We start from the raw sequence: 15426 nt of genomic DNA, 5'->3' as shown, positions 1-15426 counted from the left end.
AGCCTGTGACTGCTTCACCACTTGCAGTGCCTGTAACCATTCCTGTGGCTGGCCCCAAGTTGGGGTGATGGTACCCCAGTGCCCAGTTGCTCACCAAGCAGCTCAACCGCTGCTTGTTTCCCAGTTCCCAGTGATGCAGCAAGGAGCGCCAGCACAGCAGCAGCTCATGCAGAACTATTACCAGCAGCAGCAGCAACAGCAGCAGCAGCAGATGATGGCCCAGCAGGCAGCAATGCAGCAGAAGACAGCAGGAGCAGCAGGTCAGCAGAAGCAGCAAGCCCCAGCCCCGCCGCAGCCCCAGCCCCAGCAGAGTGTGGCCCAGCCAGCACAGCCACAGGAGCAAGTGGTAAGAGCCTTGTGGGAAGGCGTTCGGAGTTGCTGGTGAGTGTTCTCCTGCCAGGTCCTACAGCCCAGGAGCAGCTCAGCAGGGCTTTTCTGACCCACAGAGCCCAGGTAATGGGTGCTCTGGGGCCTGCTGGTCCCTAGTGTGCTGTCCATAGTGTCTGGGTGGCAGATGTCAGCGCAAACCTTGCTACCTCAGGCACCTGTGCAGTTGGTTGCACTACTCTTTGCAACAGGGTGCTGTACATGGGAGTTGTGCTCTGTGTCCATAGGAAGAAGACGAGTAGATGATGACCAGAAAGCAGATAAGATCTTTATAGCTGCTTAATGCAGCTTTCCCCTACCCCTCCCCTGTCATGCTGCCTTAGAAGGCATGCAGTAAACTTCTAGAACTTATTTGTATGTAATGCATCATGGTGGGCATTAGGCAACAGAACAACACTGTTTATGTCCCCAGTGTAAGAAGGACATGGAGCTGTTGGAGCAATTCCAGGGGAGGCCATGAGGATGCTCAGGGGCTGGAGCACCTCCTGTATGGAGCCAGAATGAGAACACTGGGGCTGTTCAGCCTGGAGCAGAGAAGCTGCGTGGAGACCTCAGAGCAGCTTCCAGTGTCTGAAGGGGGTTACAAGGATGCTGGAGAGGGACTCTTCATAGGGACTGTAGGGATAGGACAAGGGGTGATGGGTTTAAACAGGGAACAGAGAAGATTTACCTTAGATATAAGGAAGTTCTTTACTGTGAGGGTGCTGAGGCGCTGGCACAGGGTGCCCAGAGAAGCTGTGGCTGCCCCATCACTGGCAGTGTTCAAGGCCAGGTTGGACAGAGGGTCTTGGAGCAGTCTGCTGTAGTGGAAGGTGATTTAAGGCCCTTTCCAACCCAAACCAGTCTGGGATTCTATATTGCTGCTTGTTTGGCTATCTTCCATCCCGTATTAAGGGCTCTGATGCAGAAGGAGGTGCAACAGCCTTTCCTGGCTGTTTCTGACACTGGGATAACTTTGTTCCAAAATGAATGCTGTGGAAAGGAGCCTTTTCAGAGCACCTCTCTCAAAACCTAAAAGTAAAGAAGCAAATCCTCCATTTTAATCATGTGAATGTGCATCCAAAATAAATGCTCTTTACTTAATGGCAAATCTCTGTCTGCTCCAGGGAAGTAGCTGCCCGCAGTGGTAAAGGCAGGGAGCTGCACCAGAGGGCAGGATCCCCGCTGCCAAAGTGTCTCTGCAGTGCATATGGGAGGAAGCTGGGCATTTTCCTTTCATTCCTGCATAATCCCAGGTTTTGGAAGTGCAAAGGGATGGCCCTAACACTAGCTGTGGGTTGGGCAGAAAGCATGTGCAGGGAAGCTGCCTGTTACCGTGCTGTACCACAGCAAGCAGTAATTAATAAGGAACCACTTCAGGAGCACAGAGCTCGAGTCCAAACTAAGGGGTCATTGCTTGTGCATGACTTGCCAGGTATTCAGGATCTGATGAATCTCCTTTGAAGTAACATCAGGGATTAATTTGACTGATAAAGTCCATAAGCCAGTGACCTGTGCAATACTGGGGAAGCATCATTTTACCCTCCAATGTGTCTCAAGGCTGTCACATTCACCCCTTTGTTTTATAGTAATTCTCAGTGCTAATCTGGTGCTTAGGGGAGGTGACAGCCTTGGAGCTGTTGTGTTCCTGGGCTTGTTGCTGTTCTGAATGACCTGGGGCAAGTCAGTTCCTTAAAGGTGGTGGGAGATTTTCAGTGCATGCAGGCAGGTTTTGGATGAGGCCCATTATGATCCTGGTCCTTTCAGAGGAGAAATGCTGAACCCAGTGCACATGGTAATGAAGAGCATCTCTAAAGGGCTTTGCTGTGATTCACTAGCACAAAAAATGGCCTTAGTTTTATTCCATCAGGTAGATGGAGAGTTAGCATTCTTCCCCTGGAAGGCTGCTCTGAATGGATGCATCTGGACTCTTTTCCACTCCTGCAGCAGTCAGGAGAGCAAAAGCAGTTGATGGGCTCATTTAAAAAGTGATTGTGAAACATGGTCTCTGCAGAGCCTTTGAGCAGAATGTATCAAGCCAGGACCCATCAGGACCTTTTCACGTTGTGAGACTTCAGCTTAATCAGCTCTGCGTTCATTTCTGGGGTGGTTTTTGGCACTGCCCTTTGATTTCTCAGCACCAAATGTACTGTTCTGCAGTGACCTATATAGCGAGATGCAAGGTGGGTGCATCAGGAGCAGGCAGGTCAGCTTGCACCTCAGTGAATTGACAGGATGCTAAATGAAAAGCAAGGCAGCTAACCACTTGTTTGCCTTCCCCCACTGTGGTTAAGTACCACGCTGGGGATATAACTCTCATTGCCCTCTTAGGTATTCCCAAGTATTTCCTCTGTTTTCCCTGGTTGGATATGGTCAGGGGGGATAGAGGGAGTGCCCAGGCAGTGGAGGTGTTGTGCACAGCTCTTTGCATTCCAGTTTTCCTGCTTTAAATCCAGCCATGCTATCTCACTGCAGAGTCTGGAAACTCACACAGCTGTAAGCGATGCTGTTATTTATCACTACCAAACGGTATTTCAAGTACTTAAAGGGATGTGAGTTTAACACAAGACTGAGGGAATGGAAGAAGATCAGTGTGAGGAGTTTCCAAAGGGTTTGTAGCTGGCTATCTTGACTTAAAACCACCCAAACCAAACGTGCCTGGGTTTCTCCTCCATTGTTTTAATGACAAATGATGCTCCTGTGGTCCTTGGAGGGGGTTTCCCCTAAAAGAAAGCTTCTTGCACAAGATTTCTGCACAAACCCTGTATCCCCTTTAGGGATTTGACCCCAGTCACGCATTATCTGCTGGAAGAAGCGCTGCTCTTCACTCCTTGTGTCCCTACAATAGGAGTCCTGCACACTCTGAACTGATGTTACCTCTGCCCTGGATCTCAGCCTCTTCATCTGTGTTCAAGCTCCTGAGACCAGGCAGTCTTTAACACCAAGCACTAACAGAGGCTTTGCCTTCCATAGAAAGAGGAGAAAGCCTCTACTTGTGCAGTTGTAGCAATACTGGAATTCTGTGCATCAGTGAATTGAATTCCTCCTTGTCCCCAGTTCTTTGTGTGTTTGTTCCCCTCCTGACTATTCCCAATCCATGACTCGAAGCTCAGATCCTTCAGCACGGAGCTGTGTTTTCATCGTGCCTGCTCTTCATGAACAGGGACATATTACTGCCCTTTCTCTCCTAGATGCAGGCACAAATGAGGCCACAGCAAAAGCCTCAGACGACCCCCCCTCCAGCAGTGCAGGGGCAGAAGCTGGGGTCTCTCACCCCTCCATCCTCCCCTAAGACCCAGCGTGCAGGCCACAGGAGGATTCTGAGCGACGTGACCCACAGCGCGGTGTTCGGGGTTCCAGCCAGCAAGTCCACCCAGCTCCTGCAGGCAGCTGCTGCTGAGGCCAGTCTCAACAAGTCCAAGTAGGTGCTTGGTCACCTGGTGTCAAAGGGTATGGAGGGAGGGGGGAAATGAGGTTCTTGAGGCTCCCTAGACGTAAAGATGAAGGTAGGCAGCAAACTGCCAAAGACTCTAAATGAGTCTTTGCTTTCTGAAGACCAGAAGTTTAGGGCTTGGCACAAAGTGCCTGAAAAGCTTCCCCAAGGGCAGAAGTCCTGAGTGCTTCCATGCTTACTAAAAGCAAAGCAGACAGGGCCTGCACTCTGGATTACAGAAGCTACTGCTGTTTCAGCTCTTCCACCAGTAGCCCTGGTGCATGCTTCGTGCTTGCTGCTTGACATCAGCACTCCCCTGGGATACTGACTAGCTCCCTCTCACAGTGTCTACAGGCAGGAAGTCTCCATGAGGGCATTGCAGGGAATTGTTTCAAATGGGGTGCTGCTGATCCTGGTTTTAATCCTCGACTCCAGGATGCACAACCACGTTAAGAATAGGCAAGGGTAGCAGGTCCCAGGTCCCTGAGCATGCAAGTACAATGACTTGTGTTTTAAGTAGGAAGTAATTGTAATGTAGTAGCTTGGACCAGCACCTAGTGCTGGCCAGAGAGTTTCAGATGGGTTATTAATGTCTGTTGTTTGGTTGGGATGATCACATACAGATCTGCTTCCACCACACCCTCGGGTTCCCCAAGGACCTCACAGCAGAATGTCTATAACCCGCCCGATGTCTCCACGTGGAATCCATTTGATGATGATAACTTCTCCAAACTCACAGCTGAGGAGCTGCTGAACAAGGACTTTGCAAAGCTGGGTGATGGTAGGTTCATGGAGATCCTTTTATACCCGCCTGCCCTCAGAACAGAAGATGGCATGGAATGGTGATGCTGTTGGGCAAATGCTGCTGGGCTTTTCCCATATTATCACGGTCCTCTGTGCTTGTAAGAGCTAAATCCTTCTCAGTCCTTGTCCTCTTTGCTGAGCCATTGCAGTTAAATGAGCATGATCCTCAAAGGCAGAGGTACTAACCCCTCCCAAAGCAGCCTTGATCAGTTGGTGTAGGAGCTGCAGTTTAAACTCTGCTTAATCTGTGAGTTGGGGTTTGCAGGAAGGGGCTTAAAGCCACATCCTGCAGTAGCATCATGAAAAGTCTAGGGAAGGACCCAACCTTCGCAATGGAAGTTTTATCCCTAAATGTGCATCTGGCATTTCAGGGAAAGCTCCAGAGAAGATGGGCAGCTCCACAGAGAACTTGATCCCAGGTTTCCAGCCGGCTTCATCTGCGGCCCAGCCGGATGCATTTGGTGGCTCTTCCTTCGCTCCTGGACCAGGTGAGTGTGTGGATGTGACCTAGAGGATGATGCTCTGCAGAAGCACTGCAGGAAAACAGCAACTTTTTGTCATAGCCTCTTTGAAAGGATGGCAAAACTGATCGAAATAGAGCTGGGCCTTGGCTTTGAGAGCTCTAGGATAGGGTTGGTGTTTCAGTGGAGAAGGCAAGGTAGGAATGACGTGTGCTTCTCACAGTTGGGTAGCACAGAGAGGAGGCACTGCCTGCAGGTAGAGGTGAGGCTTTTGGTGAGGGAGGAAACCAAGTGAGCCCCTTAAATTCACAAGAAAAACTCTTAATGTGTTGCAGCTCCATGCAGCTCATAATTAAAAGTGTTAATTAAAAGTAAGTCATTAATTAAAAGTGAAATATGGAGTGTGCAATAAGGGAATTGGACTCGGAGCCACAGGACAGACATGCTGGAAGGTATCCCTTGCCTGCAGCTCTTTGGCTGTATGAAGGAGGAGAGGAGCAGGGATGATAATGTCTCTGCTGCAGGAATTGCAGAGCCAGGAGTGAGCAGGGAAGAGCACAGTGGGTCTCATAACTGACATGTTAGATGATGAAGGCAAGTTTTGCCCTGGCTCTGCTGTCTGGGTCCAGAGGCCACAAGTCCTTGGCTGGTCTAAGAGACTTTTATGCAGAGGCTTCTGTATGTGTGACCTCATCTGGTGTCTCCTTTGGTGCCAAGGTTTTGCCATGAGCAGCCCCTTCCATGCTGAGAAGCTGAGTGAGCGCTGCTGCTTGGTTCTACATCTTCAGCATCACTTCTCACTGTTGGAAACCTGCTTCCAGGAGCCCTAAGGAAGCGACAAATCCATTTGTGCTTATTTCTATTTATAAAAAGAGATTTAGAGGAGCTTATAACTGAGCTTGGTGGTGTTGGCTCTTACCTAATAATGAAGGAGTTGAAGTCCATGATGCAGGAGTGCCCTGTGCTCAGTTTATGATGTTCCATCAGCCTTTGTGGAGTGATGTTGAGTTGCAGCAGCTCCAGATCCAGCTGTAATATGCCTGAGAAGCATCTGCATGTTCTGGGCTTTCTGGGTGCTATAGCATGTTTGATTCTTTTAGTAGCTCTCTCATAGGAAGGTTTCTGGGAGGTATTTTGGCACTAGGTGGTTCTAGCCCTTTTCTTTCTCTTTGCTGGTAGATACAGCTTGTCTGATGCAAGATGCTGTATATTGCTGACAAAGAGGCCCAGCGTGGGGCTGCTGTGTGGCCTTTGTGGAGGCATTTCACCTTCTGTCCTGCTTGAAGTGAGGGAATAGTACTGCCCTTTCAAGGAATGTTTAGAGGTCTGTGAGTTCAGCTGTGTTGGAAAGCTACGTGGTAATAGTTGTTTGGGGTTGTTGGGTTTTCCCTCTTTCTTTCCTTCCCCTGGCAACACAAACTGGTTCTGAGTGTGTGTGTTCTTGTCAGGCCACAGCCTGCACTCTGACACTGAGGTTTTGCTCAATGCTTTCTGCTTGTTTCTCTGCTCTGTTTCACTCTGCCTTTTCTCTTCCTGGGTACCAGCTGAGAAAACGAAAGACATTCTGAGCTTGGACACTAGCCCTTCTCTTCTGACTGTGCCTGACCCTTTCATTCCTCTCCCATTATCCGACACGCCAGGTAACTGGAACTGACTTTATAGAGGGGGGGACACATTCGTGGTCTTTGTTTTGTATGCTTAATCTGCTTCTATTTCTAGGCACACTTGAAATCCTGGGCCTCAGCCAGGAGTGCTGGGCATTGACAAGCTGTAGTGGTGTGTAAGGCTTTCATCAGTGGGAGCAGTGCAGAGCCCTTCGTTTTCATGGCAGATTGTAGGGTTATCACCTTGTTTCTAATGCCAACAGTGTTGGTGTCTTGAAAGGCTCAGTATTCAAAGGCAAAAATAATGCCTGGGTATTTGCCTGTTCTGATCTAAGCTGTGCTCAGATCAGTCTCCAGGTTTGAAAGGGTAGTTTTTATTATTGCTCCTCTTTCCTTTGCCATTAGAGTCAGTGTTTCTTTGGCTTCCAGGGTCTCTTGCAGATGCACGAGTTTAACATGGAACATTTCCTCATTTGGCAAAAGCCTCTGGTGCAGTTGGTAGCTATTTCCATTTGCTTTGCGGTGCTGCTTCAGAGCCTTTCCTATGCACGCATCTCTGCCAGCACTTTTTAGCACAAGATTATGTAAGTGCCTTGGAGCTGGTGGGGTTTGGAATATGGGAATGTTGGTTTTTTCCTTGGAGTTTCTCCTGTCAATGTATGTTTCGGGTCCCTTGTTGGCCACTAGCCCCAGAGGACAAGTGCTGGTTACAGCTCTTGCCCTTGTCCTTCTCTCAAGCTGTGGCTCACTGGTGGAGGACACCAGCCTTCAAGCTGTGCTTGCAAAGGTGGCATCTCTCCATGAACAGTTAAGCAATTCGGGGTTAAAAAAAGAAGTATCTGTTTCTTTCCCTAACTGTGGAGCTTGCTTCCTTCTGGTGGATGCTCAAAGAGCACGAGAAACGTGGTTTGCTTCCACAGGGATTTTACTCATAAATGCTGCAGGTTGAGAGAAGAAACAGAACTTACAGCACTTGACCAGCCCATCTCCTGTGTGAAACAAGCTTACAGAAGGCAGATAGGTCCCTGCATGCTCTTCTTCCTCCCAAATACCATTGGAAGCATTGGTTTTCCTGACATGAAGTCTGTCAGCTCTGGCAGTGTGCTCAGTGCAGACAGATGCACACAGAGGTGGTTGCTTTCCTTATTGCCTATTGCATTTGGTACAGCACAACCATATAAAGCAGCAGTTGGACCCTGGGCTGCAGGAGCTCTAGAGTTCTTCATAGCAGGGGCAGTTCCTCTGCAGTGGCTTCTTTCAACGCTGCCCTTGGGTACCAATAACCACTCTGCAGGTTTTGTGGTGTGTGTAGATGTGGCTTTGTTGGCTTCCTGCAAAGACATCTCCGGTTTATATATATAAAACTTGAGGCCAGATGCTCCTAAATGTTTTCAAGGGCCAGAGATCTCTCCTTAGCTTGGGAGGGAGCTATCTGTGCTTGTGAATTCAACAGAATGGACGTGGGGTTTCAGTCTGTGTGTCTGTCACACAGAACAGAGTCATCTTTGTTTCCCTGTGTCTACGTTACCTAGGCAGAAGCATCCCCACGGCAAGCAGAGAGGTCTTGGAGGAGAGCAATGTGCTGACTTGCATGTGAAAGGCATCCTTTGAGTAGAGCTGGGATTGCCTTCAGTCTCTTGGTACAGCAGCATCTCCGGCTGCACGGTTGCAGGATGCCTTTGTCGTGTGCAGAAGCAGCTCAATTTCTTTGTGAGTTCTAAATCACAGAATCCCAGCCTGGTTTGGGTTGGAAGGGACCTTAAAGCTCATCCAGTCCCAGCCCCCTCCCATGGGCAGGGACATCTTCCACTAGAGCAGCTTGCTCCAAGGCCCTGTGTCCAACCTGGCCTTGAGCACTGCCAGGGATGGGGCAGCCACAGCTTCTCTGGGCACCCTGTGCCAGCGCCTCAGCACCCTCACAGGGAAGAGCTTCTGCCTGGATACTTGCTTTCTGTTCGGAATATTTTCATTTCTTCTCAAGCCCTGACAGTGAATCTCATTGCTTTGAAACCATTGCACGTCTGGTTTATAGACTGGGAGCACGCGCAGCCCTTTGAGGAGCGAGTGTGAGCCTTCACCCCGTGCTCACAAGAGGAGTGTTGTTAGGGAAGGCTTTCAGTGCAGGCATAAGGAAGGCTTTTATCTGGTATTTTCCCTATTTGTCATACAGAGCCCGTGTTGTCAGCTCTAAACCTGTGGCAGCTGAGGGGCTGCTGAGGGCTCAGCTTCCTTATCTGCTTATGCTACGAACTTGTTCCCTTTGCTGGCACCTGAGGGTGCAGGTGGCATTGCCTGCATGGTGGCCAGGGACCTCCTTGGGCTTTCCCACCTTTCCTCAGGATGCTCAGGACGCATGAGCCTTCCTGTAACAGATTCAGGAGAAACAAACAAATGATGCCTGAAACACAGCAAACACCCATGGGGTGCATCCGCAGGCAGCCCCCTGCAGAATGGAGGAGCTGTGGAGCTGCAGCCAACACATGTGGCTCTAAGGAGGGCCATGGAGCTGCTGCGAGGGCTGGGGCAGCTCTGCTCTGGAGCCAGGCTGAGAGCTGGGCTGGGGCAGCCTGGAGAAGAGAAGGCTCCTGAAGGGGAGACCTGAGAGCAGCTCCAGTGCCTGAAGGGGCTGCAGGAAACCTGGAGAGGGGCTTGGGACAAGGGCCTGGAGGGACAGGCCAAGGGGAATGGCTTGAACCTGCCAGAGGGGAGACTGAGATGAGCTCTGAGGCAGAAGCTCTTCCCTGTGAGGGTGCTGAGGCGCTGGCACAGGGTGCCCAGAGAAGCTGTGGCTGCCCCATCCCTGGCAGTGTTCAAGGCCAGGTTGGACACAGGGGCTTGGAGCAAGCTGCTCCAGTGGAAGGAGTCCCTGCCCGTGGCAGGGATTGGAGCTGGAGGAGCTTTAAGGTCCCTTCCAACCCAATCCATTCCATGATTCTAAGTAGGGCCACTTGCTTTAGCAAGATCACAGGTTGGGATCCATGTGGTCAGTAAAGGCAAACTGGAGTGCTGGCTCTATCAGAGCATTCGTGTGGGTCACAGCACTGGAGATGCTCAGTGTCCTAGAGGAGATGGGTTTTCATTTGTTGTGGGTACCATGTTTCTCATCAAGTGCTTCTGGAGAAGAGGTAACAGCACCCATAGAAGGCAGAAATACCAGCTCTGGCCAATAATCAAGAGGAAGTAGAATGGTTTTCAATATATTCCTCCTTCTCCTGCATATAATGGCTGCAAGTCTTAATGGAATTGTAGCTAGGAAGAGGAGCTGGCAAGAGGGATGTAAAAAATATGGCAAAACATCTGTTAAAATAAGGGAGAATGAAATATTCCTGCTGCAGACATTTTTCCTTGTGTGTGTGCAGGAAAGGGAGCCAAGTTCTTCTTAAGAAGCTTATTGCAGGCTCCACTGCTGATAAATCAGAATGGGGAATGGTGATTTTCCTGTTACATGTGGCTGCTTCATGTCTATTGCTATGAATTCAGGACAATTGAACCCTAAACCTTGCTTTAGGGTTAAAGTGAGGATTTAACTGCTAAACCGTGCACCAAGGTATTTAAGAGACCTGAAACTAAACTGAGTTATGAAGCTTCAAGACTGCTCTTTCCCTTTGTCATTGAGGTTTCACTCTGTGAATAGTCCCAAATCTGGGGTTTTAAGCCTGCTCTGCAGGAGGGTTTAATGGGAGGCTTACCCCAGTGTGTGAATACTTGTGCTTTTAGCCCATGTCCCCTGTTAACCACTGAAATTGGAATGCTGCAGTCATCGTTAGTGTCAAGAAAGGGTTTAGATCCTCTTAGTCTAGAAACGTGTTGAGATAACCAAGGTGAGGGAGATGCCCTCTGAGATGCTGCCAAACCGACTCCTTTCCAGTGGCTTGAGGGTTGGTTGGGATGGGAGGGACGTGTCTCCTCCTCACTCTAGTTCCAGATACGTGACCTTCCCTAATCCTAACCCAGCTCATTCTCTCCTCTCCTGTCTGCAGAAGAGGCAGAGATGAGGTGGTGGGAGTGGGTCCTTGGCAGCAGAGCAAGCATGGAGAAGCTGTGGAGCAGCAGCACTGAGGTGTGAGAGCTGAGAAACAGCAGCTCTGCTCCCCCATGGCTCTGGCTGGAGGACAAACTCCCTCGTGCTGTGGATTGCACAGGCTGAGTCCCTGTGGTTGTACTGGGGGCCTCCCTGCATCAGAACCGACTACAGTGCCATCGTTGCACAATGAGCCCATCTTTGATAGCCCTCCTCAAAGGAGAATGGATCCTTCTTTGTGCATTGACACGACCATTTACTCCCTGCAGTAATTCAGCAGCTTAACTGCAGCTGAGGGACAAATGTGTCTTTAGTGGAGTTGTTTGTCTGAGGAACAGCACCACCAAGAGCCCTCTGTGGCATTGTCTTGACCGTAACAGAAAGTGAGACAAGAGATGTTCCATGTCTGGCACAGCTAAGTAAACACACAGATAGAGCTGGGGAGGGAAACACAGGCCAAGAAAGCACCCCTGTGCCATCTGAGCCCACGCTGGTTCTCATTTCTGATGGGAAAGCAAACAGTGTTGCTTATTATAGAGTCATTGTCATGTTGGAGTTCTCTAAAGCTTTTGAATAACACTTAAGGATGATTCTTGCCTTTTTATTTGCTTCAGATGTTCACGGTCTGATGCATTTTGGTGTTAGTCTGAGAGGATGCTCATCAAAGGGCTAAGGGAGTAGGTATCTTGCAGTGCAGATTCAAACCAAGATCATCCAGCTCCAACGCCCTGCCATGGGCAGGGGGTTGAAAAGGGACAGTTTAAGGTCCCTTCAGCCCAAACCAGTCTGGGATTCTGTGACACACTGAGATGAAGTAATTGCAGATACACACAAGCACTTATGGATGTGTAAGGATCTGAGTTCACATCTTGAGTTGGGAAGAGGCAAAAGGAGAGCTACTCATATAGGAACTTGAACTTGTTGCCATGTTGTTAACTGAGAGTACAATACGGATGAGTTGGAGGAACAAAGCCAATGGGCTACAGGGATCCCAGCGAAAGAAGTGCACATAGTATCATTTCTGTTCAGGGTTTTGGTTTGATCCAAAAGGATATTGAGATCTGAAGAGATAACCTAAGATTGAGTCTCATCTGTTAAATGCTGTCCTGTTACTCTGCGGTGCTGCAAAGTGGTGGGTATTTAAAGCATGCCAACTCCTCCTGTTTGTTATCCTTCTCTTCCTCCTTCTGCTGTATAAGAAACAATCCCAAGTCACAAGAACTCCATTAGGAAAATGAAAGTCCAGTGCCTTCCCTTGATGAGTCCAGGTGCTCTGCTGCTGCGTAGCATGCAGGGCCTCCTTTACTCTTTGGTCCTTGGCTAATCAATAGGCAGAATGACTAATCCCTGCCCACCTTGGTGACTTGCCCTCCCACTCGCAGCACACTGGACTTGGCAGGAGTTTCACACCCTTGTCTTTCTTCCTCAGTTGACATCCGAAGAAAAGACCTCTGCTGTGTGCTCTATTGAGCTGCCTTTCTTTTTGCTCTTCCTCCCCAGTACACGAGTGAGTAACGTTCTTGCTGTGTGCTGTGCCTGGCTGGTGGCATCTCCTTTGGCTTTGAGGTGTTGCATCTTGGCTGTTGGCTGTGTTACAGCTGAGGGCAGAGCTTTGCCCTCTGTTCCCTTTTTAACTTCGAGTGTTTCAGGAGTCTTTCTTCTTTCTAATGTCCTGCTCTGACTCAAACCCCATTTGCCACCCTTGTCTCTTGGTTTATAGGTTTTCATAACTCTAGTCTTTCTTAAAATGCTTCCTGCAGATACTTTGCTGCTTGACAAATCACTATCGCCCAGTATAAATGCAGCATGCCAGCTGAGGCTTTGCAGAGGCAAAGTCTGTGCAAACTGATTTAAAATCCCCCAAATCACACTGTTGCATGTGTTAGAAAAGAAGGGATCTGAAGGAAAAGGTCAGGAGTTTCTCCCTGGGTTGTCCAGAGCTGTGCTTCCCAACCTACGCATGGGGTTTGAACCTGCCTGCTGGTCCCGTGGTATAAATCAGAGTTAATGCTGCTGATGGGAAATGGCATTACCTCCTTCTTATGCTGGTGCCAATCAGAGGAAAGGCTCTTGCTTTCATTCCAGGAGGAAGTGATTTGGTTTTGCAGTCTCTGAAGCTACCAGCATCTCTGGTTTGGGGCTGCCTGTGAGAGCTGTTAGCTGTAGGCTCTCGCGTTGCTTTCTCTGCAGTGGGTTTTGCTTACTGTGGCTCTGAGAGGCAATAATCACTCGTTTCTTACTGGGAGGAACTGGAACGTCACAAGAACGTGAAACACTTGTCCAAAGGCTGCAGTATGTGCCTGGGCTTTAGCTCTGGGAAGGGCTGATGGGGCACTTTTTAATCCACCCCCTGCACACTGGTAAGCTCAGACACCTTCTTAAGGTGTGCTGTTGACTCTTGCTTACTCAGCCCCTGTCCTTACTCACTGGTGCAAAGCCATGGAGAGGTTGCTGCTATCCTGTCAGGCCTGAGAATGGGCAAAGTAGAAAACCCAATGGTCAGCTCAGTCCTGAACCAGAGCTGAGCTTTCTTCCCCTGTGACCCCCAAAGCCTGGGGGAGAGGATGTCTCCAAGAGGCAGCCTCATGTGGGAGCACAGGTATCGGTTAAAGCACCTGGAGTTTGTGTAAAGCCCTTCAGGAGCTCTGTGATAGAAATACCTTTATATTGGGTTAGGTTTTCTTGGCCTTGTGCATTTGTCTCTGTAGGAATAATCAGGATCTGTCCGTTGGGTTTGAGGCAGAAGGACTCTGACAGTATAAATTCCTCTATTTGGTGGTGGAGTCTGCTCTGCAGTTGAAGATCACTTCACCTGTACTTGACTTGGAACTGTAGGGTTAGTACAGGTACCAGAAATGAGACTACTAATCCCAGTTTTCCCTCGCCTTGCACTGCTGTATTCCTTACTCATACAGGTTACTTAGCATTGCTGCCTGCTCACCATCTCAGCCATGACTTCACTTGCAGGTGAAGCAGCTTTTCCCTTGGAAATGACAAATTAAACGTCTGCTGGAGACTTCCCTTGGTGGCAGAACCCAAACTGCAGCTCAGTATCATGAGGGAGAAGGCTTTTCCTTCTAGGGCTCCATGGAGCTGAACTGCAGCTGATACTCGTGCCCAGCGTGCAGAAGGTGCCCTCCTTGAGTCACTGCTTTGATCACTGGAGCAGTGGTGAAGCAGGGGCTCAAGAGCTGGGTTTATTTGCCACTGCAGAGGCACGCTGGGTTCTTGGACCTGAGTGTCTGATGTGGCTTCAGAAGACACATACATGTGTGTGTTTAATAACTGTGTCATGCCAAAGAGACCAATCCTAGCTCTTGTAGAGGTGTTCCTGCTAACTAATGTGGGGCCATGGATTTCACAGGGCCTTCATTAGCTTCTCCTTTGCTCTTAGTTGAACGTGAGTTTCCCCACTACTTAAAGCAACTGCTGTTCCTGTACCTCTTCATCCTCAGGTTAATAGAAGATGCAGCACAAAGCAAAGCAGGGGAATGAATTGCTAAGCCTCAAAACAGACTTGAGGCCTCTGATTTTTTTTCTGCTGCTTTTGGTCTTTCCTTTCCCATCCATCCTGACACCTTGTTCTTGTTGGACTTCCCAGCCTCACTCAAAAGGGATAAAGTTCCTTGAATCATGCACTGGGTGTTGAGGTGACTGCCAGTAACAGCACCTACAATGGGGGGAAACAAGCAAGGAGGTCTCGTGAGGCAAGATAACACAAAGAACCACTGACAGCTTAAAGTGTTGCATAAAACCAGTTGAGCCCAGGGGCCAGAGTTTAAAACTAACATGTAGGGAAGAAGGAACACCCTGTTTGGTCTCAGTTTCTGCATGTTCATAATGTGGCTCAGCTCAATAGGCAACAGTCTAGTACCTGACCAAGAGGCAGATCCACTGTGTTAAATGGAGACTCTGCAGTAATGGGAAAGGAGGAAGCTGTTTGGAAAGGTAAGGTGGAAGGAGGGAGACTTGGAGGAGCGAGACACTTGGCAATGGGATTGTAAAAGGGATGGTTACTGCAGGTGTGCTCTGACTGCAGACTGCTCTGAAAGGATTATCTTAGGCCTGAAATGGGAGTGCACTCACCATGTCCCATGTGTCACTTTACTGCTGACAAACTTCATCTCAAAGTAGGAGCCAAACCCAGCCTGAAACTGCTCAACTCTGAGGCAGTCCATAGGTCCTGCTGCAGTTGTGTCTTGTGCCTGGCTCTCTGGATTAACTGGTACCTGGCTGAATGCCTGTTACCTGCTGCTTCACTTATGGGCAAAGGAGTTGAGCATGTTCCTTGTTGTCACCAGGCCTCTCTCCTGTGTTGTGTTTTGTGCTTTCCCAACACCCTTTAAGCAATTCCATCCTCTTAGTCCCCTTTTTGATAGCATTAAGACTGCTTTTTGTTGCCAAGCCCCTGCTCCCAGCCTCCTTGTTCATCCAATGGGATGCAGTTAGGGTGTCTTTTCTTTGGCAAATGCAACCTTTAATGCTGTGTATTCCTCATTGAGGTGGGGAAGGTCGCAAGCACATCCAAGGGTGCAAGTACATTCAAGTACATCAGGTTTTTCCTTTCAGTTGACCTTCTTCAGGCCCTTAATGATACAACAGCTGCCTCTTGGCTTGCTTGTTAGATTTCCTTCCCCTCCTGGTTGCTTTAGTGGCTTGTGAGGTATTCCATGGGGAGTAGAAGTTGTGCTGCTTTGACTAAGTAGCTCCAAAGCCACAAGGCTGTGTTATTACTTA

At 49.2% G+C, this 15426-nt stretch overlaps 1 protein-coding gene across 6 annotated transcripts in view; it reads left to right on the top strand.

The window, feature by feature from the left end:
* The window catches only part of AAK1 (AP2 associated kinase 1), a 73296-nt gene that overhangs the window by 40938 nt on the left and 16932 nt on the right, over nt 1-15426 (top strand). For 3 of the 6 annotated variants that reach the window (XM_057402526.1, XM_057402530.1, XM_057402528.1), the window contains exons 12-15: nt 125-346; nt 3558-3787; nt 4423-4580; nt 4975-5091. In XM_057402526.1, the coding sequence (XP_057258509.1) occupies nt 125-346; nt 3558-3787; nt 4423-4580; nt 4975-5091 (727 nt within the window). Of the gene's footprint in view, nt 1-124; nt 347-3557; nt 3788-4422; nt 4581-4974; nt 5092-6608; nt 6705-12118; nt 12197-15426 lie in introns of those variants that run through there. The other 3 variants (XM_057402529.1, XM_057402527.1, XM_057402531.1) reach the window with 2 other exon arrangements.

This window comes from Pezoporus wallicus, unplaced genomic scaffold, assembly GCF_028554395.1.
Source record: "Pezoporus wallicus isolate ANWC-B61680 ecotype Strahan unplaced genomic scaffold, APGP_CSIRO_Pwel_v1 contig_2348, whole genome shotgun sequence".
NCBI classification, from domain to species: domain Eukaryota; kingdom Metazoa; phylum Chordata; class Aves; order Psittaciformes; family Psittacidae; genus Pezoporus; species Pezoporus wallicus.
Note: the sequence above shows the minus strand (reverse complement) of the source record. Positions and strands in the feature narration are given on the sequence as shown.